The sequence below is a fragment of the Thamnophis elegans genome, chromosome 10, assembly GCF_009769535.1.
Source record: "Thamnophis elegans isolate rThaEle1 chromosome 10, rThaEle1.pri, whole genome shotgun sequence".
NCBI lineage: Eukaryota > Metazoa > Chordata > Lepidosauria > Squamata > Colubridae > Thamnophis > Thamnophis elegans.
In genome coordinates this window covers 54,594,981-54,622,661 of record NC_045550.1, presented here as the reverse complement: position 1 = coordinate 54,622,661, position 27,681 = coordinate 54,594,981, and the positions used below count along the sequence as shown (strand labels likewise).

Sequence of the window (27,681 nt, the reverse complement as noted above, 5' to 3'; positions counted from 1 at the left end):
ACACGCATGTGCACCAAACGTTTTTAAAACTTTTTTAGCAATGTTTTTACTACCCGTTCTGCCAAACTGGTAGTTAAAAATTGCTTAAAAAAAAAAAGTAGTGACGATCAGCTGTGTGACAATCAGCTGTGCCACGCAATTGTCGGAACTTTTTTTTTTACTTCTTAAAGCATTTTTAACTACCAGTTCAGGAGAACTAGTAGTAAAATAATGCTTTAAAAAGGTTTTTTAAAAGTTCCGATGATCAGCTGTGGGACAATTAGCTGTGCCGCACGACCGTTGGAACTTTTACTATCAGTACAGGCGAACCGGCCCGAACCGGTAGCATTTCACCCCTGTTTTAGAGCAAAAAATAATATAAGACCAGGTCTTATTTTCGGGAAAACACGGTAACTTAGAGCTCCCCACCTGCTTCTGAACAACTAGAAGGAACCAGAGAAAAGTTATCAGATGGCAGGTGTTAGCTTTGCCCTTTTTTTGACTTAATATTTTTTTGATATTGGATTTATGCCACACACAAAGCCAGGAGTGGTAACATCTGTGCGGGGTCATGTGTTGCACTATTTTTGGGGGCTCCAAGGACTGGATTCGTATCATCACTAGACTCTACAAGGAAAACATTTTGGCCCATTTTTAGGGAGGAAATGTGGTTGTGACCAACCCCCTTATGTCCCTGGAGGAGATTGAATCATTGATAGATGATCCCCATGTTGACATGCAGAAGGGGGGAAATGTAGTTATTTAGTGAGAAAAGAGAGATTTGTTTACTTCTAAAGATCAATTAAAGTAGCTTTTCCAGTTAGATCCCCTTCTGAGATTGCCTTAAATTCTCATACAGGTAATCCTCGACGTACGACCACAATTGAGCCCCAAATTTCTGTTGTCAAGTGAGACATTTGTTAAGTGAGTTTTGCCCCATTTTACAACCTTTCTTGCCTCAGTTGTGAATCACTGCATTCCTTAAGTTAGTAACACGGTGTTCTGTCCCAAGCCTCTACAATATGTACGGACGCAGACTTTGCTGTCTGCCACAACTAAGGAGGGAGATAAGCAACCCTTTGGCTGGGAGCCCAGAAAGCTATCTCTATGAAACAAGGCTTGAACTCATGAAATACTCCCAATCTTTCTCTGCGGCTGGGTCAGTAAATTGTTGTTTCCTGCAAAATTCCTCTCCTGTCGCCCCACCTATAACCTCTCCGGGAGGGACCAATCAGTAGCCACCTGTTCCTAGTTCCTTCTGTGACCCTTTTTCCAAAGCTGCTCCCTCCTCTTTGCAGCCCTACGTATGTCAGGGACAGCCTCCCTCTGTTCTTCCTCACTGCTCCCTGACTCAGATGCAACCTGGTGGCCAACAGGCCTCTCTAGTCCCTGCTCTGACTCCAAACACCCCCCCCCCAAGAGTCTTCCTCAGCGTCCAGGGCAGTCCCATAGTGGTCATCGCTGTCAGATTCCACCAACAGCTCAGCCGGCCACTATTGGGCCACAACACACAGTTGTTAAGCAAATGTGGCTTTTCCATTGATTTTGCTTGTCAGAAGTCGCAAAAGATGATCACATGATCCCAGGACACTGTGACCATCATAAATATGAATCAATTGGCAGGTGTCTCAATTTTGATCACGTGACCATGGGGCTGCTGCAATGATCGTCAGTGTGAAAAATGGTCATAAGTCACTTCTTTCAGTCCTGTTGTAACTTTGAACAGTCACTAAATGCACTGTTGTAAGTCGAGGATTACCTGTCCTAATCTGGTCATCATAGACCAGGTAGGCTGAAGTATCATGGAGTTGAACACTAATTCCTCTGAATGATAACTACCGTATTTTTCAGAGTATAAGATGCACCTTTCCCCCCCCCACAAAGGGAGGTGAAAATCTGGGTGTGTCTTATAGATTGAATACAGCATTTTTGGCCTTTCAAAACCCACCTGCTTCACAAAAATGGACGTGCAGAGGGTTTGGAAGGCCTGCAAAATGCCCCTGGGGGCTGGGGAGGGCAAAAATGAGTGAAAAACGGGCTGATTTTTGCTCGTTTTTGCCCCCCCCCCAGCCCCCAGGAACACTCTACAAGCCTTCTAAAGACTATGCATGCCCTTGTTTTGGCAAAAAATGGGCCCGTTTTCGTGATTTTTGATCATTTCCCTCCCCTCCCCCAGCCCAGCCCCCAGGAGCACTTTAGAGCCCTCTCAAACTCTCTGCATGCCCCGCTTTTCAAAAAAAATGAAGCGTGCAGAGGATTTGGAGGGTTTGCAAAGTGCAAAAACTTTTTTTTAAATTTACCTCTTCAAAATCTTGGTGCGTTTTATACTCCGAAAAATGTGGTAGTTGGAGAAAGCTTCTGTAAAGGAAATTTTAATATTACCAGTCTGAAAATGCAGCAGGTATTGGACATTAGTATATTTCCCATGGGAGAGTCAATCTAGGCTGTTCAGCATTGTCAAAATTTAACATCGCCACCCAAAGGTAAAGAATGAGACCAAATAATTATGTCAAGCACCTTTTAATATGCCTTCTTACAAAGTCAACACATTCTATTGCAGGATTCTGTTAATGTAAGATACCGTATAGAAGTTGGCAAGCAGATTGCGATGAAACTACATTCAGTTCCACATTTTTTTCCCCATTTTTCCCACCAGTTTATTTCTAAAATTATCTCTGGCCCAATAAAGAAGCCCAGTGAATTTGCAGTGAGGGCAAGTATCACACTAGGCTGCACTTGCAATAACCGCGCTGTCGGGACACAGCTCTCGTGGTGCGAGAATCCCGAGATCCTGATAGGACACTTAATCAAGCTGTTGTGTTTGTGCCAAGCATTTCTTTGAAAGCTCTATATCCCACAGTCAGCACTCTACTCTGGTTGTCAGCTGCCATGCAACCTGTAGGCATTTCCAGATTGACAGCTTCCAAACACTGCTTTAAACATGAAAACTATGTTGACTCCACTGTCCTTATAATTATCTCTTCTGCATCCTGTCACCTACCCAATAGCCTTTCCCATTGGTATAAATTCCCAGCATTTCTAGATTCACTGTCTTTAAAAAAGAAGATCCTAATCACCTTTCTTCTGGTGTAGAAGCATGCTGCTACAACTCTCTGGGCTGTGAATTCATTTCGTGTTGCATGCCCTCCTGATGTCACCTCTGTCGACAGTTGCCTCTTGCTGCATGTTGTACGTCAAAAAGCTGGGGTCGTGTTTCCGTGCTTGCCTTAAGAGTGTGGGTTGATATGGCAACCTTGGGTTGTGGGGTTTTTTTATGTGTTACTGCAATTCCTCCTCCTCTTCTTTTCCATATGACTTGTGTCTCTGCAGACTTCTGGTGACCACAAGCGCTCAGTCCACCCAGCCAGCAATGGTTTTGCTGGCCATGTCAACCTTCCCGATCTAGTGCAACAAAGCCACTCACCTGCGGGCACGCCGACTGAGGGCTTGGGGAGAGTCTCCACCCATGGGCAAGAGATGGAGCCAGTGGCTGAAGTAGGTAGCAGAGGCCCTTTGGGTTTTAGACACTTGTCTGTTTCCCTTTGTTTCGCTTTGTAGCATTCTGTTTTATAGAGGCACTCTTGAGGAGGGTGAGGGGAGGGGGGGAGCATTCCAGATTTTTTCCTTAATTGCATTCTGTATTAAGATGATAAGCAGAAACTTGACAGTACTTCCTCTCTTGTTACAAAGGGATGAGAAAGAAGCCAGAATGCTCCAAGATACAAACATTCCACATGTTGGTAGCTATAACACCCCCCCATGAAACAGGATGTACCATATTTTTCGGAGTATAAGACACACCTTTCCACACACACACAGCCAAAAAATAGGGTGAAAATCTGGATGCGTCTTATACACTGAATGCAGCACTTTTGGCCTCCCGAAACCCCACCCGCTTTGCAAAAATGCATGTGCAGAGGGTTTGGGAGGCCTGCAAAATGCTCTTGGGGGCTGGGGAGGGCAAAAAGGAGCGAAAAATGGGCCATGTTTTGCTTGTTTTTGCTCCCCCCCCCCCCCAGCCTCCAGGAACACTTTACAAGCCCCCCAAAGCCTATGCATGCCCTGTTTTTGGCAAAAAACAAGCCTATTTTTGTGCGCACACACCCAGCCCCAGGAGCACTTTGCAGGCCTCTCAAACTCTCTACATGCTCTGTTTTTCACGAAAAAAATGAGGTGTGCAGAGGGTTTGGGAGGTCTGCAGAGTGCAAAAACTTTTTTAAAAAAGAATTACCTCTTCAAAATCTTGGTGCGTCTTATACTCCAAAAAATATGGTATATTATAGAAAAGGCAATCATTGCTACTTCTGCTCAACCCTTCTTACCACTGATCATGCTGTTGTGACACTATGCAGCATTTGGGAGACATTCCAAACCTTTCAAAATCTTCAACAATCATCACTGTATGTTAGAAATACTGATGTGCAGTGCCATATAAGTTACACAAGAAAGAACTGCAGTTCTTGCAATATTTACAGCCATTGCCATTGTGAAGCAGAGTTTTCAGAAAAAAGGACTAGAGCAGGGGTGTCAAACTCAAGGCCCGTGGGCTGCATCCGCCCATGGGGTGATTAGATCTGGCCCCCAGGGCCACCCTGGAAACAGCGAAGGATGGGTCCATGGTGCCTCTGTCAGCGAAAATGGAGCTTGGGAGGCTGCGAAGACCTCCTGCAACCCTCCGCATGTGGCCCTCTCGAACTCCGTTTTCACTGGCAGAGGGTTGCGGGAGAACATCACAGCCTCCCAAGCTCTGTTTTTGCTGGCAGAGGGTTGTGGGAGAACATCGCAGCCTCCCAAAATCCATTTCTTACTCTGCTTTTTTTCTGGAAATTTAGCCTCCAAATTCACCCTTCATGTATTTTAACAGACTCTGCCATGATTTGGGTTATAACTGTTAGGCTAGGTAGTTAGTTATTCAATGTAATGTCTCTCTTACTACAGATAAACCTCAGCCTTCGACCCATTTGGAATAGAGTTTCCCTTGCTAAACAACTTAGTTGTGATGTAAATTGCACCCAATTTTATTAACTTTTTTTTTTTTTTTTGCCACGGTGGTTAAGCGAATCGTGTGCTCATTAAGCAAATTGTGGTTCTTCCCATTGACTGCTGGTCAGAAGCCACAAACCACGTGACTCCGGAACACAGCAACCTAAATTTTGATCACACAACCCCTCAGTTTGCTGTGACAATCATAAGTAACTATTTTCAGTGCCGTTGTAACTTAAAACTGTTGCTAAATTAACAGTTGTAAGTCAAGGCCGAGGTGGAGTCCAGTACTGCAGGGTACATCAGCTGACTGCTAGCTGCAGTTCAGCAGTTCAAATCTCACCAGCTCAAGGTTGACTCAGCCTTCCATCCTTCAGAGGTGGGTAAAATGAGGACCCATTTGGGGGCAATATAACTGACTCTATGCTTAGAGAGGATTGTAAAGCACTGTGGAGTGCAGTGGTGGGTTTCAAAAATTGTTCGAACCTACTCTGTGGGTGTGGCCTCCTTTGTGGGAGTGGCTTGCTGCCCATGTGACCGGATGGGAGTGGCTTGCCACCCATGTGACCGGATATGAAGATGCCGATGACACTTGTCAGAATCACCTTAAATTACCTCACACACAGCACTGGCTTGCATAGGAATATGATGTAAACTTGTTTTTTAAAAGGCATCTTTGGTTTGCATTAAAACAACTTCAACACACGCAATGTTCTGATTGCACCACAAACGCAGTAGCCATCCTTACCTTTCACAGAGGCACTGAGTTTTATAAATATGAGCATGATAGTGTAGAATAATCATATCCAAGGACCAGTGGTGGGTTTCAAAAATTCTTGGAACCTCTTCTGTAGGTGTGGCCTGCTTTCCGGGTCCACTAGTGGAACCTCTTCTAACCAGTTCAGTAGATTTGACGAACCGGTTCTACCGAATAGGTGCGAACTGGTAGGAACCCACCTCTGGTGGAGTGTTATATAAGTCTTAAGTGCTATTGCTATTGCTAAGGACTACCTGTACGGCTTTTATTCTGGATTGCAGGCAGGATGCTGGATGGCAGTGGTTTTTGAAATATATTCTAGGAAAAGGAATCTAATAGCCCCAGTGAAAAGTATTCCCCTCCCTGCCACCTATTATTATGCTTCCTATTATTATGACTCCTAATAGAGGTCATAAATATAGCAGGCCCTGGATAAACAACTCACAGGAGGGGGAAAAAACCCTCAAGAGCTTAGACCCTGCATAAGCTTTGCAGCTATCAAAAGGAATGTAGCAGTGAGATTGTAGGGATTGCTGCAAAAGGAATAGAAAGAAGGATAAGCAAACAGCCAAGAGACAGCCAGGGAGTCCATTTAGAGCTAATCTCATAAATGGCAGTTTAGCTCAGATGCAAAAAAAAAAATCAATCTTGGGAAGAAGGGATTTCGGATCTTTCAAAGAGGCTCCGCCTTAGTGCCTTCCCTTATGTCGATGTGGGTTGGAAATTCCTTTGGCAGTTTCCCCAAGACTATCATTAAAGATACTTTACCGTATTCTGTGCAGTTCTTGCTTGTCTAAGATCCATGTCTCGATCGTTTCCTTCACAAGGAAATCTTTTATCTTTGATTTTGGAGGCAAGCAGGGCTGTTTCATAGTGTTTCCAAACACTATGAATTTTTTTTACCTTGATTTCCTGTTTATGAACACGCACACACAAATGCCCCCTCCCAAAAAACAAATACATTTATTCCTCAAATTACCACTGTAATTGGGACTGGAAAATTTATCATTAAGTGGCATGGTTATTAAGTGAGGCATCATAATGGATTCGTAACTGGCTGACCATCCGCACTCAACGTGTAGTCCTCAATGGAACTGCATCTACATGGAGGGAAGTATGCAGTGGAGTACCCCAAGGCTCTGTTTTAGGCCCAGTACTCTTCAACATCTTCATCAATGATTTGGATGAGGAGCTAAATGGAGAGCTCATCAAATTTGCAGATGACACCAAGCTGGCAGGAATAGCCAATACCCCAGAAGATAGGCTTAAGATACAGAAGGATCTTGACAAACTGAACATTGGGCACTATCTAATAAAATGAAATTCAATGGTGAAAAGAGTAAGGTTCTACATTTAGGCAAGAAAAACGAAATGCACAGGTACAGTATAGGTGGTACCTTCCTCAATAGTAGTAACTGTGAAAGGGATCTTGGAGTCCTAGTGGACAACCATTTAAATATGAGCCAGCAGTGTGCAGCAGCTGCCAAAAAAAAGCCAACACAGTTCTAGGCTGCATAAACAGAGGGATAGAATCAAGATCACATGAAGTGTTAATGCCACTTTATAAGGCCTTGGTAAGGCCACACTTGGAATACTGCATTCAGTTTTGGTCATCACGATGTAGAAAAGATGTGGAGACTCTAGAAAGAGTGCAGAGAAGAGCAACAAAGATGATTAGGGGACTGGAGGCTAAAACATATGAAGAACGGTTGCAGGAACTGAGTATGTCTAGTTTAAGGAATGAAGGACTAGGGGAGACATGATAGCAGTGTTCCAATATCTCAGGGGTGCCACAAAGAAGAGGGAGTCAAACTATTCTCCAAGGCACCTGAGGGTAGGACAAGAAGCAATGGGTGGAAACTAATCAAGGAGAGAAGCAACTTAGAACTAAGTAGAAATTTCCTGACAGTTAGAACAATTAATCAGTGGAATAACTAACCTCCAGAAGTTGTGAGTGCCTCAACATTGGAAGTCTTTTAGAAAATGTTAGATAGTCATTTGTCTGAAACGGTATAGGGTTTCCTGCCTAGGCAGGGGGTTGGACTAAACGACCTCCAAGGTCCCTTCCAACTCTGCTATTGTATTATTATTGTATTATTGTTGCATTATTATTGTATTATTATTGTATTATTATTGTATTATAAGTGGGAATGGTATTCCCTATCAGTTTGCAAATGTGAACACGAGTGTGCCACCTCCATGCATGCGCCCAGCCTTCTATGCATGCATCACTTATGGTGAAAAAGGGGCTTAAATGGGATGCTCTAGAGCCAGGATGGATGGGCAGAGCCACCTTCGATTTTCCACTACCAGTTCGGGCGAACCAGTCCGAACCGGTAGAATAATACCTCTGATCATAAGACCGCACTCAATTTTATTTCCTTTTTCGCCACAGTTGTTAAATGAGACATTACATTGCGACCTTCTTTGCTGGCTTCCCTATTGATGTGGCTTGATCGTAAGTCATTTTTTTCAGTGTCATCATAGCTTCAAGCCTTCATTAAACGAATGGTTGTAATTCAAGGACAACCTCTATCCCCCTTCTTCTTAAGTAGTCTCCGATTCATACAATGGTTTTAGGCCACTGAACATTGGAAAACAAAGAAATTAAACACGGCACAATTCCTATCCTTGTGGGAGTCACTTAGGACGGTGCACTTGTTTTCTGGGACTTGGGGAAGGAAGAGAATTAGGTGATGTACTAATTAGGAAAAAGTTAAAAAGTTATTATGGGCACTGATAAAGAAGGCAGATTACTGTGCCATTCGTTTTTGAGAAAATTTATAGCTGCTGATCTGCATACTGTCTTTTTTGGAGTATAAGAGGCACTCCCCCCCCCTTTAAAAAGGGTGAAAATTTGGGTACGTCTTATACTCTGAATGTAGCCCCACCCACCCGCCATCTCCCACCCTTTGACCTCTGCTTCCCAGCAATTTGCCTTCTTATAGCGAACAGCCTATTTCAGCTTCAGCACAGCCTGATTAGCGCAAACATCTGTTTGTCATTGGATTGGCCTTCTGACCATCAGCTGTTTCAGGTTGCAGCGATTGCCATTGCCTATTGCTGCCTCTGCACGCTTCATTTTTGGCCTCTGCAGGACTCATTTTCCGCCTATTCCGATCCCCACTGCTTGGAATAGGTGGAAAATGGGGCGCACAGAGGCCAAAAACGGGTTGCACAGAGGCGGAAAATGGGGTGCAGAGGCCAAAAATGGGGCACGTGAAGGCAGCAATAGGCTATGGCAATCCCTGCAGCCTGAAACAGCTGATCTTTGGGAGGCCTAGCAATCAGTTGTTTATGCTAATCAGGCTGAGCTGAAACTAAAACAGGCTGTTTGGTGCAAGGAGGCAAATTGCTGGGAGGCAGAGGCAGATTTTTTTTCTTGTTTTCCTCCCCAAAAGCTAGGTGCGTCTTATACTTTGGAGCGTCTTATACTCTGAAAAATATGGTAATTACTCTAAACATTGCACTTTTATCACCATGTCACCTGTAGGTGCAATTTGAAGGTATGTTTCATAACTTTCAAACTCTCTGGTGTTGATTACTGCTTTTCCATAAAAAAGTAGGGATCAACTGAATCGTCAATGCTAGCTGGAGGTATATGGGTTATATAAACTATGCTAGCTTAACATAATGCCAGCTTGGTGTAGTAATTAAGGCACTAGGCTAGAAACCAGACGACTGTGAGTTCCAGCCCTGCCATAGACATGAAGCCAACGGGGTTTGACCTTTGACCAGTCCCCCTTTCTCAGTCCTACGAAGAAGGCGATGGCCAGCCACTTCTGCTAAAACCTTGACAACAAAACTTCAAGGTCTTGCCCAGGCGGTTGCCAGGCATCAACACCAACTCAAAGATACACAGACACACAGAAACTCACAATGCTTGACCAGCTCCTCATCTGGTTTTGCAAAATTGTACCTGCCTTGGGTTTTGAATGAAGCTCTTCCAGGTTCCACATACAACAGTTCACACACATGAGTGTAGCCACCTCGACTTTTTCATTGCAACTGAATATATCGGATGAAATGCAACTGAATATATCGGATGGTTCTGCTGGAAAGGAGGGTTAATTATTTTGCCTCTCCAAAGAGACAGTCACAGTCATGCTTATTTGATAATGAAGCATTGGTGTGTGTGGGGGGGGGGGGGGGGGGGGAATGATAGCTGTCTCTGCTTATATGAGCCACAAAGGGTCATTTAGGCATGTAAGCACCACTAGATGCTGCAGAAGTGAATTATCTATACCATTAAAGTAGTCCTTAAATGAAAATACCAACAAGCAAATCTGGATCTGCACAGCTGGGCATAGAAGTCATTGTAACACAAGGGTGCCATGGGTGAGATTAGGGCGATGATAACAACCTTATGAATCATTTCTGTGTTCTTCCCTTTATAGTACGGCATGGGGAGCAGTACAAAAGCTTCTTTCGCCCCATTTGTGGACACCAGGGTATATCAGACCTCTCCGACTGATGAAGACGAAGATGATGATGAAGAATCCTCTGCTACAGGTAAATTTATTCAGCATATGGCATGAAATACATGGAGGAGTGATGCGGTAGCCTAGAGGTAGAGCGCTCGCCTCACAATCAGAAGACTTTGAGTTCGATCCTAGGTAGGGGCAAATATTTCTCTTGTCTCTGGGCACGGTGAGGTTATATCTGCTGAATGTAACTCCGCATTGGCAACACGAAAGGCATCCGGCCAGTAAACACTCAGCTCCATTCAATTGCCCAGACTCTACCCTTCAGGGGATTAAGGAGTCATTAAAAAAAAAAACAATGATGGTATGAAATATAGGGATAGCAGAAGGAAGGATATAAGGAAGGAACACATAGAGTAACAGAGTCAGACGGGTCCTTGGAGATCATCTAGTCTCACATGATTGCTGATAAATGGCTATTCAATTCCTTCTTAAAGGCCTTTAGTAATGAGACAGCTACAGCTTCCAAATGCAATTTGTTCCACTGGTTAGCTATTCTCACTGTTAGGAATTTTCTCCTTAGTTCTAGATTGCATCTCTCCTTGGTTACTTTCCACCCATTGTTTCTTGCCCCCCCCCCCCTCTGGTCCTTTGATAAATAAATTGGGCCTAGTGGTAGACCTTCAGATATTGGAAGACTGGTATAATGTCACCTCTGGGGGCGCATTTGGGTTAGTGTTGGTCTTTGGTTTGTAGCATACCAGCTTTCCAATTTTTTGGTTAAAGAGAATTTATTAAAATGTAGATAATTAGGACAATAAGTCATCCAGGTGCCATATTGAAGGCTATGCAACCCTAGACTCGTTCCATTACAGAATCATGCAATTAAAATCTGATGAAATCTCTCAGTTGCATATTTAACAACGCTGCTACTGTGTTTTTTTCCCCCTTTTCAGCATTATTTACCAGTGAGCTGCTGAGGCAAGAACAGGCCAAACTTAATGAAGCAAGAAAAATTTCTGTAGTAAATGTGAATCCCACCAACATTCGTCCTCATAGTGATACCCCAGAGATCCGAAAGTACAAGAAACGCTTCAATTCAGAAATCCTGTGTGCTGCTTTATGGGGTATACATTTCATTCTTCATGTAAATAGTAGAAATGAAGTCTGTGTGATTAAAAGAGAGGGGAGAAGGAAAAAATACTTCTGTTCAGAAGATAATAGAATTTAGTCCAGTGTTTTTATTGCAGTTCTGACTGGATATGTGGAAATGAACATGCAAATGTTAATCCGTTAAGTAGGCCATGACCGTCTGTGTCCATCAAGGCTGTTGTTATGGTTTTACTGGTATTGCAGTTGGAATATTTGCAGACCACATATTTAATATAATTTACATTAAAGTAGAATTTCCTAAAATTGGCAATAATTATAATGCCTTGGCTTTGAGTAGAAAGTAGATCAGTACAGAGGTCTGTTCAAAATCCTAGCCTCTTTCTACGGCAATGATTGTATAAATATATGCTCCCATAGAGATTTTAATGTGGAAATAATAGCCATCAGGTTTAGAAGAAAATGTTAGAAAGAAAAGAGGATGAGGGAACGTTGGTGCTCTCTGAGCTTGGTTGTTTTCTTGCAGACGTTTCGTTACTCACACTGCACTGAGAATGTTATCTAGTTTGGGTAATGAAATGTCTGCAAGAAAAAAAAAACCCAGCTCAGACAGCACCATGGACCCCTCATTTCAACCCTGAGCTATAAATTATCTCTATCAGAAGAGAGGATGGCACCTTGAAGTAGTCAATTAAGTATGAGAGTATGCAGTTAGATGTAAGAGGAATTCAGACATTCCCTTCCTGAAGCAGCTGAGTTTCTTTGGTTACCCAGGTTTCATGAATATGGTTTCTAAACCAGCCTCTTGCTTAGCCTGCTAACAAATTAGTCTGGCTCCCAGTCACTGAAGATCCCCATCTAGGGTAAGACATGTACACAATGTCAGCATTCCAAATATCATGCAGAATTAAATCAGAGTCCAAGGCAAAACGATCCTTAAAGTTTCAATTTAATAAGTCAGACATGTTGGCATCGTACTGTGGAATCCCAATTCTGGAAGTTACATAGGATTCCCACCCAGTTGAAAGTTCATGATCTTGTCCCCACACCCACAAATCCAGCACATGGTCCAATCTTCTTCTTCCACGCTGGCATCTCCACCCAGCTGCTTCCGGTCAGGTGCAGAGGTGCAGAGACAAAAGGTGACCTTGGGCTTCTAGAAAAGAATGACAACAACACATTCCACAATTCTACTCCTTTCTATTCCCTCCTCCCAACTACTACACTAATGAAACAGCATAATGAAATAAGAGAGAGTGTGGCAGGGCAAAGATCCTAAAAGGGATATAACTGCAGGCCTGACATACATGCTGTAGCAACTTAGTTCAGTCAGCTCTTCGTATCCTCAAAAGGATGTCTGCATTTTTTTTTCTGACATAGTTTGTATATAACAGGAGAACCTAAGAACCTCCATCCTACACATGCCCTGCCACACATATATACCTTTACCACACAGTTCACATGACAGTGCTTTTGATTGACTTCTTTTGTTTATAATTTTGCTTCCTTCTCAACTACATAATGGGTAGCATCTCATACGTTTCATCCTCCACGATTTTTATGGGAAAATCAGGAATCACTTCTTTCAACAACATCATTAAAACTCAAATCCTTCTGTGCTTTTCAAATAAATCCCAGGTCCATTCAGGAAGTGCATCTGGCAGGTGAAAATGTTAGATTTCAAGCCTAGAAAAATCCACCAATGATGAATAAAATTATGAATAAAATTAAAGTAATTACTAGAGTGGCTAAGCCTGTGGCCATACATCTTGACTGTTTTAGCCATTGAATGATGATGTCAGGGGCATCAAAACTGAGTTAAAGGCACAAATAGAATCAATTCAAGGGATGCGGTGGCTCAGTGGCTAAGACGCTGAGCGTGTCGATCAGAAAGTTCAGCAGTTCGAATCCCTAGTGCCAGGTAACGGAGAGAGCTCCCATTACTTGTCCCAGCTTCTGTCAACCTAGCAGTTTGAAAGCGGGTAAAAATGCAAGTAGAAAAATAGGAACCACCTTTGGTGGGAAGGTATCAGCGTTCCGTGCACCTTTGGCGTTTACTCATGCCGGCCACATGACCATGGAGACGTCTTTAGACAACACTGGCTCTTTGGCTTTGAAACAGAGATGAGCACTGCCCCCTAGAGTCAGGAATGACTAGCACGTATGTGCAAGGGGGACCTTTACCTTTATACAATCAATGAATCACTTAGAAAGGATTCATAACTCAAGGAAGAGAAGCTACATGTCTTGTCCTTCAGATATTCTTATATGACTTTCTTTCATTCTTGATCATAGACTAAATTGACTGAAATCAAGGAGGACTGGAGGACCAAAGCTTTCCTAAATTCTCTCCCTAAGCAAGTATATAGCCAATAGTGATACTCTTGGTTCAAATGGATAAGTTGCCCCTGCTTAAAATGGAAACAGATATTTCTGATTATACTATTTTTTAATACCATTCATATAAAACTCAGGATTGCAAACACAGTCTTAAAGAGACACTCTTTCCCCATTTTTTTCTCATGGGACAATGAGCTGTTCCATATAAGGTCATGCGTTTTATAAAAAATAAAAATATTTCCTAAATATTACTTTCATCCTTATTAAAACAAATTGATTCGCTAGTGAACTGCAGTGTTGCAGCTGTGCTTTGATCCCCTTATTTTGTCATTCTTGACCCCAATTTTTGTTTCATCTCCTTCTTTCCCTTACATAGGTGTAAACTTGCTTGTGGGAACCGAGAATGGGCTTATGCTGTTGGATCGGAGCGGACAAGGAAAAGTGTATAATCTGATCAATAGAAGACGGTTCCAACAAATGGATGTGTTAGAAGGCCTCAATGTCCTAGTAACTATCTCAGGTATAATCACAAGACCACATCATGCTTCCATTATGCTCCTGGTGTCTCCCATGCTTGTAATTCCATCTGTAGTGAAACCCAAGGTATATTTTGTAGGTCATCTTCAGTTGGAGGGCCTCACCATACCTTCCCCAGAAATCCCTGGATCCGAAGCATGTTGATGTATTTAATAACTGAAGAGCATCAGTCCGGCTGTGTCTATAGTAGAAAAACCAGCAGTGACAATTTTTAATAAATGGTGATAAAATATTTTAGAATTCAGGAAGACTAGCACAAGCATAATGTTCCAAAAAGATTTGCCCTCTTGGGTGAGATAGATAGAGAGTAGAAAATAAATACAGAATGAAATAAGAAGCACCCCTCATGTTCCATATGTTAAAACAAATATAGTTAATATCCCCCAAATTAACTTGCATGAACGGAATAATGAAACAGGAAAAAGCAAACAAATTACCATATTTTTCAGAGTATAAGACACACCTTTTTCCCTCAAAAAAAAGGGTGAAAATCTGGGTGCGTCTTATACACTGAATACAGCATTTTTGGCCTCCCGAAACCCCGTCACCTTTGCAAAAATGGTCGTGCATAGCTTTAGGAGGCTTCCAGAGTGCTCTTGGGGGCTGGGGAGGACAGAAATGAGCGAAAAAAGGGCTGTTTTTTGCTTGTTTTTGCCCCCCCCCCCCGGCCCCCAGGAGCACTCTATAAGCTTCCTAAAGGCTATGTATGTCCCTTTTTTTTGACACAAAACGGGCCCATTTTCACAAACGACCGTTTTGGGAAGGTCTGCAGAGTGCAAAAACTTTTTTTTAATTTGCCTCTTCAAAATTTTTATGCGTCTTATACTCCGGTGCATCCTATACTCCGAAAAATACGGTAAACATATTGTCTAAGTAGGTGGGATCTATCTATCTATCTATCTATCTATCTATCTATCTATCTATCTATCTATGGTAGAAAAAATGAGCTACATGTCTCAACAGGAAAGAAGAATAAGCTTCGGGTTTACTACCTTTCATGGTTAAGAAACAGAATATTGCACAATGATCCAGAGGTAGAAAAGAAACAGGGCTGGATCACTGTAGGTGATTTGGAAGGCTGCATCCATTATAAAGTTGGTAAGTATAAACCAATTAAACAAGTACTGGTGGAAGCTCTATTGCATGGGGAGCAAGTAACCTCATAAAATCAGTATTCCTACCACATAAGACCCATGCAAGTAACATGTAACAAACTATGTAGCAAATTATGTTCTTGGGGCATTGATAACAATCCCTAAATCTTCCATAGAAGCCTTGATGTGGCTAATCCAGCAATTGCAGAAATAGTTTTCTGGAACAAGATGGATGGTGATGTATTATATATCATAAATTATCCTCCACCTGATTCACAGGACCTAGTATTACAGGGGTTGAACATGCACACATTGGACTTTTTATGGATTGGTTTGTGTTCCAGTGTCGTTTTCAATCCATATGTAAAATTGGATCATGAGTGGAATAGACAGGCATAGTCTTAATTCCCCAATTTACCTTAAACATTAACCAACAAATGGATCTCTTTGTTCTTGTCAAGTAATTGAAAACATTGCACTAGATCCACATTTGGGAGGGGGGAGGGAACTGGTTGATTTCAGTAGACTTATGGTACTTTGCTTTGGTTAAATCTACTGAAGTTATTATTTTAAATCAATTACTTTCATTATGGTAAACAGCATTTTCTGCTCACCATGTTCTAACCTTAAATTAGGGGTGGGTTCCTGCCAGTTCTAACCTCTTCTATAAAAGAGGTTCCACAAATCTACATTTAGAACCGGTTCCAGCTCCCTCCCCCTACCCGTCCGCACATCATCAAGATGAAGAGCGAGAGGAGGAATTCTGGGAGTTGAAGTTCACAAGTCTTAAAGCTGTCAAGGTCTTGTAACTTGACAGCTTTAAGACTTGCGTGCTTCAAATGCCAGAGTTTCTGAGCCAACATTTTGGTTGCTAAGCAAGAACGTTGTTAAGTGAGTTTCTCCACATTTTACAAGTTGGCCACGCCCACACAGTCACATGGCCAGCAAGCCACTCCCACAAAGCAGGCCACACCTATAGAAGAGGTTCTAAAAATTTTTGAAACCCACCACTGCCTTAAATCATATATTACTTACTGAAGGAATGTAGACAGTCCTCTATTTATGAACAAGTTATATTCCATGAAGTTGATTGTAAATCCATTTTGTTTGTAAGTCCAACTAAATATAAAAGCATGCACAGTACAGTTCATACCTTAGATAATTGCCATGTATGCCTTAATACTTAATGGCAATGAATGAACGAAGGGGGTAACATTCAAAATGGTGAACGTTCAGCCTCCCAGTCTATGAGATATGTTTGCGACACACCATAAATTAACCCTTTCCTATATTTTCCCACTTTTCGGGACATTCTAGATTGGGGTTTCAACAGGTTTGTTCGTATTGGTGAAAGTAACTCAAAAGTTTATAAGAAGAGGACTGTATAAAAGCAAGCGTCACATGTGAAATTAATTTTCTCAACATAAATCCAGTTTTCTTCTGGATACCACATGCCTTTCTTCAAACACCTGCATTTGTATTAATTGTTGCCACCTTTAATTTGCTTAAGATATGGCAACCATATGGGTGACAATTAGATAAGAAAATTCAGTTTGTATTTCAGTTTATTTAAATACCGGTAGGATGTTTTAAAATGTTAGTTTTATTTCCATTTTAGTGAAATATGAGAGAATCAAGTTCTTGGTGATTGCCTTAAAGAATGCTGTAGAGATCTATGCTTGGGCTCCTAAACCTTATCACAAGTTTATGGCATTTAAGGTATGTTTTCTGTTTTGTGTTACCAAAAAAATACCACTACTGAAACATTTATTAATGTTTTTTCCGTATAAAAATACTTTTCATTCATTACTGGTATTTAGTTACCTGTAGCAAATAAGGACTTCAAGTCATGCCCTTGGCAAAAATAATAATAATAATACAACATCATTAGAGCTGCTTTTCTTACTGAAGTTCATAGCAACCAAATCTGACTATGCCACTATTAAATTGCTAGCCGTGCTCTGCCTGGATGCCATGTTTGATAGGGCTGCATATATATCTGAATGCCTGTAAGATTAAGCACTGCAGTAATGTCCTGGATTTTGCAAAGATTGCAGTCAACGTAGTTAGCCAATGGATTTAACATTTAAGTGGTAGCTTCTTCCATCTTGGACAAGAGGTAGGACAGTGACAGTCTAGTTCAGTGATGGATAACCTTTTTACCGTTGCATGCCGACCCCCTGTGCTCCCCTGCGCCCCTCCACCCCACCCACCCCCGGGCATGCACCTCGCCCATTTATGCCTTCCAGGTTGGTGCAGGAGGCCTTCCAGGCCCAAAACGGGGCATTGGGGGGGGGGGCTGGAAGGCCTCCTAAACCAACCTGGAAGCCAAAACTGGGCACAGGGGAGACCAAGGCCCCAAAATGCAATGCAAGCACCTCCCTGTGTTTGCGCCCCACACATGCGCAGCAGAGACCTGAAGACTAGCCGGCCGGCGGGAGGCGTGCGGTGGAGCTGGGCTGGGGCAACGGCATGCCCGCAGAGAGGGCTCTGCATGATACCTGTGGCAAGCATGCCATAGATTCGCCATCATGGGCCTACTAACTAGTAGTCCAAGATCTGAAAGTGTGGGGTTTGAAATGCTTGTTTCAAAGAAGAAATAACAATGCAACTCTCAAGATCTTCTGCACCTTGGATTAAATCAAAACCCAAAAGGGATTCCTATTTAGCTCTAGGTATCCCTTTAACATCCTCTTTCTGTTCAGTTTTTAAGTATAACAAAAGCTATAGAATTGTTGTAGCAGGGATGGGGGAAGAATGCGAGTTTCTTCTCCAGCCTATGTACCAGACCATAATAAAAAAAATCACCATGGTGGACCTTGAAAAATACAGTTTTCTTAATGGGTTTAAGAAATTCTTGTTCATGCAGTGTGTGGAATGGACTCACTCTTTAAAAAAATCCTTAAAAACAAAGAGGCAAAATTCCCGTGGAACTTTCCTATGGAACTTTAGACCTTCTTGCAATAGATCGATATACTGGTATTTAAAAAATCTGTCTAAATCTGCAGAGACTGTAAACTAGTAGACATAGAGGAGCACATTTTTAAAGAAGAATATCAGGCTGTTAACTTTGTTGCTTCTGAATCCTAATTATTAGGATATTTATTTACTCATTTTGCTTCTCACCAAAAAAAAATCAATCTATTTTAAAAAGCTTAACTTGGTCTAAATCTGCAGAGACTGTAAATTAGTAGACATAGAGGAGCACATTTTTAAAAGGAGAATGTCAGACTATTATTAGTTTCCACTGAATCCTAATTATTAGGATATTTATTTACTTAATTTTGCTTCCCACCCCAAAAAATTCATTGAGAGGATTTTAAAAGTCTTTTGCAGATCTTCAGCACAAACCGTTGCTTGTTGACCTCACAGTAGAAGAAGGACAAAGGTTGAAAGTCATCTTTGGATCCCATACTGGCTTCCATGTTATTGATGTAGATTCAGGCAATTCGTACGACATCTACATACCATCTCATGTAAGTCTGAGGCTGACGTTACTTTTGTGAATGGGATGGGCAGGAAACCATAATAGTCGGATGCCGTTTAGCTATAATTATTAACGATTGGATCTGTATCCTCTGGAAAGTCTTTGTGTCGGATTCTGTCATCAAAAGAAATCATTCAGCTGTAGAAACCTCTGGGGAGTCTTCAGGATAGCTATAGTTTGGGAATGCCCTGCTTTAGAAGAGTCTTTGTGCTATTTGTGAAATTATAGCTATGTAATTTCTAACGTTGAATGCTGCTGTTCAGTGCTGCTTCCATTTTTAACTGAACTGAGTATTTAATTTGTTTTATTAGTTAAAGGATCTTTTTTTGCTCACAAATGGCTATGAACATTTCTTTGCAAACTAGAAGAATAGCATATTCAAATATAAAATGCAATTAAGCGGAACCACTTAAGCCAGAATATCCCTACTCATATTAATGGATTTAAACATGAATATCTCCAAGTATGTGTCTCAGATATTAAACAGAGCTTAATTTGAGCCTGAGCTGTAAGAAGCTTCCTGTTATTCCCAGAGCTCTTATACTTCATCAGCCAAGTTTTGATAAACCTTCTGTCTTATGGGTAAACTATAGCATAACTCTGGCAAGCTTGTCTGAAGACATGGCCAATCTAGCAGACAGTAATCCCGGAAGCACATATATCATATCACTGGGCTGATGTTGGCTCTGCTTGTTTTCCAAAGGAAAGTGACCTGTACCAAAGCAAGTTGGATCTTCTTACCTTGAAAAAGTGACTTAATGCTGGTTTGGGGGAATGTTCTGTTCTATGCACAGATTCAGGGCAATATTACACCTCATGCCATCGTCATCTTACCCAAGACGGATGGAATGGAAATGCTTGTGTGCTATGAGGATGAAGGGGTATACGTTAATACCTATGGACGCATAACAAAAGACGTGGTGCTCCAGTGGGGAGAAATGCCCACTTCAGTGGGTATGTCACTACTACTTCTCCTCCTCCTCCTCCTTAAAGATAAAGATAGTGATGACATAGATTTATATATTTAGAGAGATAAGGTAAGCAAGAATTTTGCTGTCAAATTGTGGTGTTGGAGAAGACTCTTAAGAGTTCCTTGGACTGTAAGGAGATCAAATCAGTCAATCTTAAAAGAAATCAACCTTGACTGTCCTTTGGAAGGACAGATACTGAAGCTGAAACTCAAATGCTTTGGCCACCAAATGAGAAGAGAGGACTCATGGGAAAAGACCCTGATGTTGGGAAAGATTGAAAGCTAAAGGAGAAAGGCACGGCAGAGGATGAAATGGTTAAATAGGGTCTTCAATGTAGCAGGCTTGAGTTTGGGGAGTGGAGTACAGTGAGCCTGGGGTACTAGGATCTATGGGGTAGTGAAGAGTCAGACCTACCTTAGCAATTGAACAGCAACAAAGCTAAAATTACCTATTTTCCTGTATTTTAATGATAGAACCAGGATGCTGATTGCTGTCTTGAACTTCAACCCTATGACATTTCCATTGTGAATAATAACACCTGCTAGGGAAGCTATTTTCCAGCTGTTTCTAATCAGAATATATATTACTGAATGTTTATGAGTTGTCTGTTTGTTTGTTTTATGACAAGCCTATATTCACTCCAATCAAATAATGGGCTGGGGTGAGAAAGCTATTGAGATACGATCTGTGGAGACAGGACATTTGGATGGAGTATTTATGCACAAGCGTGCCCAGCGGTTAAAGTTTCTATGTGAAAGAAATGATAAGGTAAGTCTATTTTCAGGACTCTTTAATTGCATGGAGTGATTGTTCTCGAATCAGAGTGGATGGCCTCTAGCCCACAAGCGTTCTAACTCATTAATTCTACCTGAATTTTAGTTTAGAAACATATGTTCTGAACTAACATCTGGAGGAGCCAGAAAGACCACCTCCTTCTCCCCAAAACTGCACACTTGTTTGTTCTGAACTTCACAATCTCCAGATGTGTAGATTTCACATTTAAAATTCTCAGCAAAAAGCTGCTTGGTGGGGAATTCTATGTTCTGAAGATCTTACATCCCTTAAAGGTCCTTTAAAATAGGCTGGTTTATCGGCTTTGTTATTTGAAAGATATGCTTTAAAAAATATAGGCGCATCCCCTGCTTCCAGGTGTGAAGTCAATTCAGAGTCTAAAATTCTGTGGTCTGTGTTTCAACGTTGCATGGTTGCTAAACAGATACATCTGAAGAGCTTCTTTTGCTTAAAAAATAGCAGCAAAGCTTCCCCCCCCCTCCCTTTTTAATAAAGAAATACATGAAACATTTGTGTACCACTCCACACTAAGAAATATTTCTCCCATATATCGCAAAACATTCTGAAAACATATCTTCATTCCATAAGTGGTCACATTTTTCACGCAATGTGGACATAAATAATTTTCAAATTTGAAAAGTAAAACATCAAGAATTTATTTTCACAGCATAAATGTATTTAAATCCTACTGATAACTCTCACACCCAAAGTAAGCTTGTATTAAAGAAATAATCCATTATTTTATCAGATTCTCTGTTCAAAAAAGTATTAATAGGAAGGGGGGAAGGTTTGTTTTTTTAAAAATAAACATCCCAAATCCCAGCCCTTCTAAAGAAGGCGAAAATCCTTGCAATCATCTTCTTCTAGCCCATACCCAATTTACAAAACATCACTATTCAATAAAGCAATTAATATCTCTGTAGATTTTACACTTATTTCCCTGATATCTATATAGATTTTCAATCATCCAGAGCATGGTTATCCCAAAGGTGCTTTTTCAAAAGGCAACTAGACTTTCTTGGGGTTTTTTTCCTTGGAAACATTTCACTTCTCATCCAAGAAGCTTCTTCAGTTCTGACTGAATGGTTCTTTGCAGTCATCTGATGATTCGCACTGGTATAATCAGCCTCTATCACATATTGTATGGGAATTCTGGGAATGTGGTCCAAAGACACGGAGAATGGTTTTAAAAACTTATTCTGAGTTTTTAAAGATAAAAATAGCAGACATTTAAATGAATGATCAAATGATAAACTAAACAAACATGTTTAATTAAGTCTCCGAGCCCTTAATTAAATATAAATATATAAAAGGCAAATATCACTCATCACAAAAACTCCAGAACCGTAAAGCCTACAAACTTGAAATTTGGCACGTATGTTCCTCTTGGCTTTTAGGCGCTCACTAAGAAAGGATTTGTCGAAATGACCATCAGATCATTAGTATTTCTTATACAGTAATTAACATGCTCTGATGCTAAGGAGTTCTACTTCCCCTCCCCATCTGACAAGAACTCTGTTCCAACTGCCAGTTGCCTCACATTCCGTTACCTCAGTTCCAAATAGCAGGCATTTCACTCCTTCAGTCAGGAGCAGTCTGGGGCTCCTTACAGTACTAAACGACGGTACCTCACCAAAATGTCTACACCTTCCATCTATGGAACTGCTTCTGGACTCAAGGTGGCGGGAGCGATATTCCCTTATTTGTTTCAATCACCAACCACCACTGAGCCAATGGATTGAACCGGGGAAAACCGGATTTCTCCTGCATTGTCCAATCACATAGTTTTGTCGCGAAGCACAGGTATCCAGCTAGTCCAGTATATGTGTGGGAGGGAGGAAGAGATCTTGCTTTTTCCCCATTTATATTTGATCAGAATGCTTTCTTTCCAAACAGGTATTTTTTGCATCGGTAAGATCAGGGGGAAGTAGCCAAGTATTTTTCATGACCCTGAACAGAAATTCCATGATGAACTGGTAATGAAGGAGCAACTTGGTGCTTATTTTGATGCCAAGATGTATTAAATTTTGAAGGACATCTGAATTTGCAGAGTTACACTGTCAAAGCAAGTGAAGAAGAAGATATTGGGATCCTGTAGCTTTCTTCGGTGATCACAATCTGCTCGTGCAGCCAGATTCTGAGAACATGACACACTTTTCCCATAGTGATTTCAGAATGCAAATTTCTTCAAGATTCCAAGAACGCAACACTGAGCAGGAAAGGACCAACGCTGAAGAGGTTTAGCCGAATAAATCTCTCTGAGGTGTTCAAACTAAGCTGTGATAGAATCAGCTCTAGGGTTTTTAAAAATAATAATTATTATTTTTTTCCTTGATCCTGAGTTTGTATGAATAGAGACAGGTCTTAAAGTGAAAACAGAATATCTGTTTTAATAACGTCTGCCTATTAGCACCGATTATATAGTATGATGTAAGGCAGATTCCCCTGACCTGGTGTCTTTTAGGTGTGGTGGACTAGAGCTCCCATGATCATGGCTAGCAAGCCAAATGGGTATGTTGGTTTGGAATGATGGGAGTTGTAATCAAACACATCTGTGGAGGTTAGGCTGAGAACTGCTGTTATAAAGTTATCACTTAAAACTGATGCAAGAGAGCACAATAAATGTACCCTTTTTAATCTTTGTGTGAGAGGCCCTAACCATAGAGTGGCCACGTTTTGTAAACTCTTTTTTGCTTTTATGGACATTTGTGTGGGGATTATTATTTTGTTGTGGTTGTTTTTGTTTTATTTTATTTTATTTTTTGCAAACAGGTCAGGATATTTCAGATAAGAGTATACGTGAGGTTTTTGTCCCATTCCTGTGGGAAATCTAAATGGCTAGACAACGTAGCTTTGGAGAATATAATACGATCGTGATAGAGTTAACTTTTTGTCAGTCTTTCAGTTCATTCTTCTTCCCCAGCCTGGCCATCCCCAGATGGGATCGAAATGCCACCTCCCCAGATTCTCAGCCAGCGAGGTCATATGCCGAATATATTCTGGTTGATCAATGTTCTTCTTTATAGATCTTTGAATAATGGTGCTCATTGATTTTAAAAAAAACAGCAGTGCCATTCTTGTTAGTCATTCCCACTGGTTGCCTTTCTCCAAGCTGTAACACGAAGGTGTCTCTAAATGGGAAGCTATTTGAAATGTTGTAAGATTCCAAAGATTGGCTAAAGAATGCCCCCCTAGCAGCTTGACACATAAGGCATCTTAACTCGGATGTGTTTGAATCCAAATCATACCTATTCTGTACAGTTGTGCTTTACTTCGGGGGATAAGGGGCATGATTCCTTGTAGATACTGGTGTGTTTTATTTCTTCCACTAAAAATTACAAAGAGACGACATCATTCCGATACTTCCAAGACGGAAGCCCCAAATACAGATCAGTATTTTTTAATCCAATGGTGTCCTATTCTTAATATGGAAAATCTTAATAAAATATTAATATCCCAGTACGAAGACGTGCAGGAGAAGGAGAGCAGATTAAAAGAGGGTTTCATTGATCAGTAACCTGGCATTTAGGTGCCATCTTTCTGCCCTTCTCCGCCATGTACCCATCTGTATAATGACCAACAAATGTGCAGAAGGATGTATGTTTTTAGTCTGAATTTATCTCTGTCTTTATATGCTTTGTTCAAATTATTTGTATTTTCAAATTAGTTGCTTCCACTGTCTCCAAGCCTGGATTCTCCCCCTGGTTTCTGGATATGACGTAATTGGATCTGTTTTGCTATTTTTAACCTACCTCATTTTATTTTTATTTCAGTTCTCTTTTTCTTATTGGCTCCCATAGATACCCGGAGAGTTTAATTGGCCAGTCCAAGGAATAGCTGATAATTCTGCAGAGGCCAGGTTTTCGAGAAGTGGAAAATTAACATCAAACTCTCCATTTCCATTTCCACCCCACCCCTTTCAACCATTCCATAACTTCAGACTTTTGACCGTATATGCGAGTCGACGCTACTGTAGTCACAACGCATTGGTCCGTGAGAACAAGCTGGCCATAAACACACAACATGCAAAGTCATCTGTCAGAGAGGCTACCCAAAATTACTGGAAGCCAGGAGCTCAGAACGTATTGCTATCATTGTGCATACGTGAAGTTATGAGTTACAAGCTATGTTCCCAAAGTCATCAGAAGTCACTGACTTCTCGGAAACAGGCTTTCTGGATAGGCATGTGCAGCTGGATGGGAGAAATAACTGATACCTTTCTTAATGATGCATTCCATCAGAAATAAGCTCATGTTTGTCATCCACATTCAACTCTATCTCACTATCTGGCCTAGAGAGATGACGGTAATAGCATTGCTGGCTATATGTACAACCAGATGAACCTTTCGGGTTAAGCATGCTCTGTCATTCATATTCAACGTCATTGGTGCTTCCAAACTTTCTGAAGAGAGTCTTGCTGGGCACCTTTCAACTTCATACTGTTTGGCGGCTTTTCTGTAATAAAACACGGTGGGAGGAGTTGGTGATCATCTATGTCAGAGATCTACATCAGAGGATCTTGCTTCTTCCCCCTTTAAAAAGGAGGCTAATATACGGAGTCATAAGATCAGACCCCAACATTTGACACATTATCTCCGAGATGGACATTCAAACCCACTCTGCATGCATTCTGAGCATCAAAGTTGCACTAGCTCCATTTTTGGCTGAGCTCACAAAGGGGCTAATTAGGATTCTTTCATTGCGTTATTTAGTTAGGGTTTTGTAAGCCTAACATTAATCCAGCTTCTACAGATCAAATGATTAATTTCTAGTCAATTATTATGACCAGAAAATGCCATGACCTAATCTATAAAAGAGAGACAGTTCGATGTATTGGTTCTTGGGCTAGAAACCAGGAGACCATGAGTTGTAGCCCTGCCTTAGTACAGAGCCAGCTGGGTCACCTTGGGCCAGTCACACAGTCTCAGCCCTTGTAAGGAAGCAATGGCAAACCCCTTGTGAAATCTTGCCAAGAAAACTGCAGGGACTTACCGAGGCAGTCACCCAGGAGACTGACTCAAAATTGAGTCATCCAAAAACATCTCAGATTGAGCTCAACTTCTGGTTACTTCATGGACTCATCCACCTAGATTTCTTGACGTTACTTGCTCATGTCTTCTACAGTCTTGGTCTTTCCTGGCTTCCATCTACATACAAAATCCATACTGATTTTTATAATCAGCCAAGGTCAGCTAAAGAAATATGCAAGTAGTTTTAACAATAATTGTTTATCTCTACGTATCGCTACCCAGCTTCAAGTACTCTCTACTCTCTATGTATACTTTAAAAAAATAATAAGTTCTCCACTCGAAGGAGAATACGGAAAATAATAAAATTAAGATGCTGGAGAGACCTATAAGAACTTGTCTCAAAGATAGAAAACAAATACAATCAAGCAAATAGGTGGCTGCTGAGGGACATTCAGCGTGTCTGAATCTATGGTCCATTTTCTTCCAATGGAAGATACAAGCAAGGCACGTCTGTTAATATAAAGATTTGCCCACCCTTTACCTTCCATTGTCATTGACCAAATTTTTTAATATAGAGCTCAAAATTGGTGCTGAAAAAGGGAGGGCTCACCACGTTCCAACCACCAGCACTTTTATAACTTCAGTGCTTTTCGTGTTGGCACCCAATGGAACTCTGTTGAAAACCTAAGATAGAGGTTTCCATAAGCTTGCTCAGCATCGTGCCAATTAATGTATGGCATTCCACACAAGGTATTTGTGATAATTCAGAAACATCTCTGGACTTATCCAGTCTCATGACCTCAGGTATCTTAAGAACCAAGTTGATTTTTGCTGGTTCAGCTGCAATATCCCCACATTGCATCAAAAACTTCTTTTCCTTAGTGTTCCAGTATTGGGGATAACTCTGGCTTAATTTCATGCCCCACCTTCTTTCTTTCCTAGCCCCCTAGCAGGGATACCATCCTCTGTGTTTTAAGGTTAATGAAATGAACATGATTAGGAGTCAGCTTCAAAACTCTTGTGGGGTGCGGGGCGCCATGGGACTAGAGAGCAGAAACAACAGGCAAGCAGCAATGCCATCAGTACTGTAATAATGAACAATTGTTCGAATAAAGAGTCGCCAACGTTTAGGAACGTCATCACTTAAGCAAAAGAAGTTATTGAAAACTTTAGCAGCATTTTGCATCTGACTAGGCAAGTACAGCAAATCGCTCCCCCCCCTTACAAGACCTGGTGTCCTCCTCCAATTGTCGTTCCAAAAATTGTTGGTTTCAATCCAATGATGTATGAGAATTCTGGGACCAACCCACTTGGAGGGTACCTGATTGAGGAAGACTTAATCCGTGCTTACCATTTGTCATGCTTAGTATGTTAGAATAGAAAAGTGATCTGAGCCAACTTGAGCAATCCAGGTTGGACAGCTTGAGGCCTAAGGTACATTTTTGCAACACTTATCCACCCATCCATATAGCCTTATCGGAGTACTCTTAAAGACATACCCATCTCTTTCTCCCCCCCCCCTTAATTTATTATACCATTGCTCTTCCAAATTATACGAAACATAGACCAAAATTACTTGGCTGGATCTATTTTCTTTTTTTTAAGGACAAGAACCTCAATTGGAGTCCCCCTATTCACGCACACCCATCCCCCCTTGTGCTCCTTGTGTTTCTTCCTTGCTGCTAAAATTAGAAGGTCCCACAAAGAAAACAACTCTCTATTCCATACATCAAATTGAGCAATAACATTTCCAACTCAGTTAAGTCTACAAGTGTAACTTCTGGGGACTGGTATGAGTAAGAGCAAGTTTCATAACAACTGCCACCAGCTCTTTTATGTCTTTGCTGTGGTTACCTTTTAAACCAGAAGCTTCTTATTAAATTATGTTGAAAACATCAATGAGTTGTTTGTTGTTGTTGTTGTTTTCATTCAGAAAGCATACAAAACCTTTGCTAGACCAATTCTCGAATACAGCTCATCTGTCTGGAACCCGCACTGCATATCAGACATTAATACAATCGAATGAGTCCAGAGATATTTCACAAGAAGAGTCCTCCACTCCTCTGCTCGCAACAGAATACCTTATAGACCAGGCTTGAAGTTTTGGGCTTAGACAACTTAGAACTACACTGCCTTTGGTCTGATCTAAGCATAGTTCATAAAATTATCTACTACAATGTCCTACCTGTCAATGACTACTTCAGCTTCAACCACAACAATACACGAACACACAATAG

The 27,681-nt window shown here is 41.2% G+C and overlaps 1 protein-coding gene across 1 annotated transcript in view; it reads left to right on the top strand.

Annotated features, from left to right (window-relative positions):
- The window catches only part of TNIK (TRAF2 and NCK interacting kinase), a 350,683-nt gene extending 323,340 nt beyond the window's left edge, over positions 1 to 27,343 (top strand). The window contains exons 22-31 of the mRNA XM_032225673.1: positions 3,310 to 3,474; positions 10,117 to 10,231; positions 11,100 to 11,270; positions 13,970 to 14,113; positions 15,094 to 15,228; positions 16,843 to 16,943; positions 18,551 to 18,700; positions 19,506 to 19,665; positions 20,311 to 20,450; positions 22,371 to 27,343. Coding sequence (XP_032081564.1) covers positions 3,310 to 3,474; positions 10,117 to 10,231; positions 11,100 to 11,270; positions 13,970 to 14,113; positions 15,094 to 15,228; positions 16,843 to 16,943; positions 18,551 to 18,700; positions 19,506 to 19,665; positions 20,311 to 20,450; positions 22,371 to 22,454 — 1,365 coding nt within the window. The 3' untranslated portion in view covers positions 22,455 to 27,343. The remainder of the gene's footprint in view (positions 1 to 3,309; positions 3,475 to 10,116; positions 10,232 to 11,099; positions 11,271 to 13,969; positions 14,114 to 15,093; positions 15,229 to 16,842; positions 16,944 to 18,550; positions 18,701 to 19,505; positions 19,666 to 20,310; positions 20,451 to 22,370) is intronic.
- Positions 27,344 to 27,681: the final 338 nt, after the last annotated feature.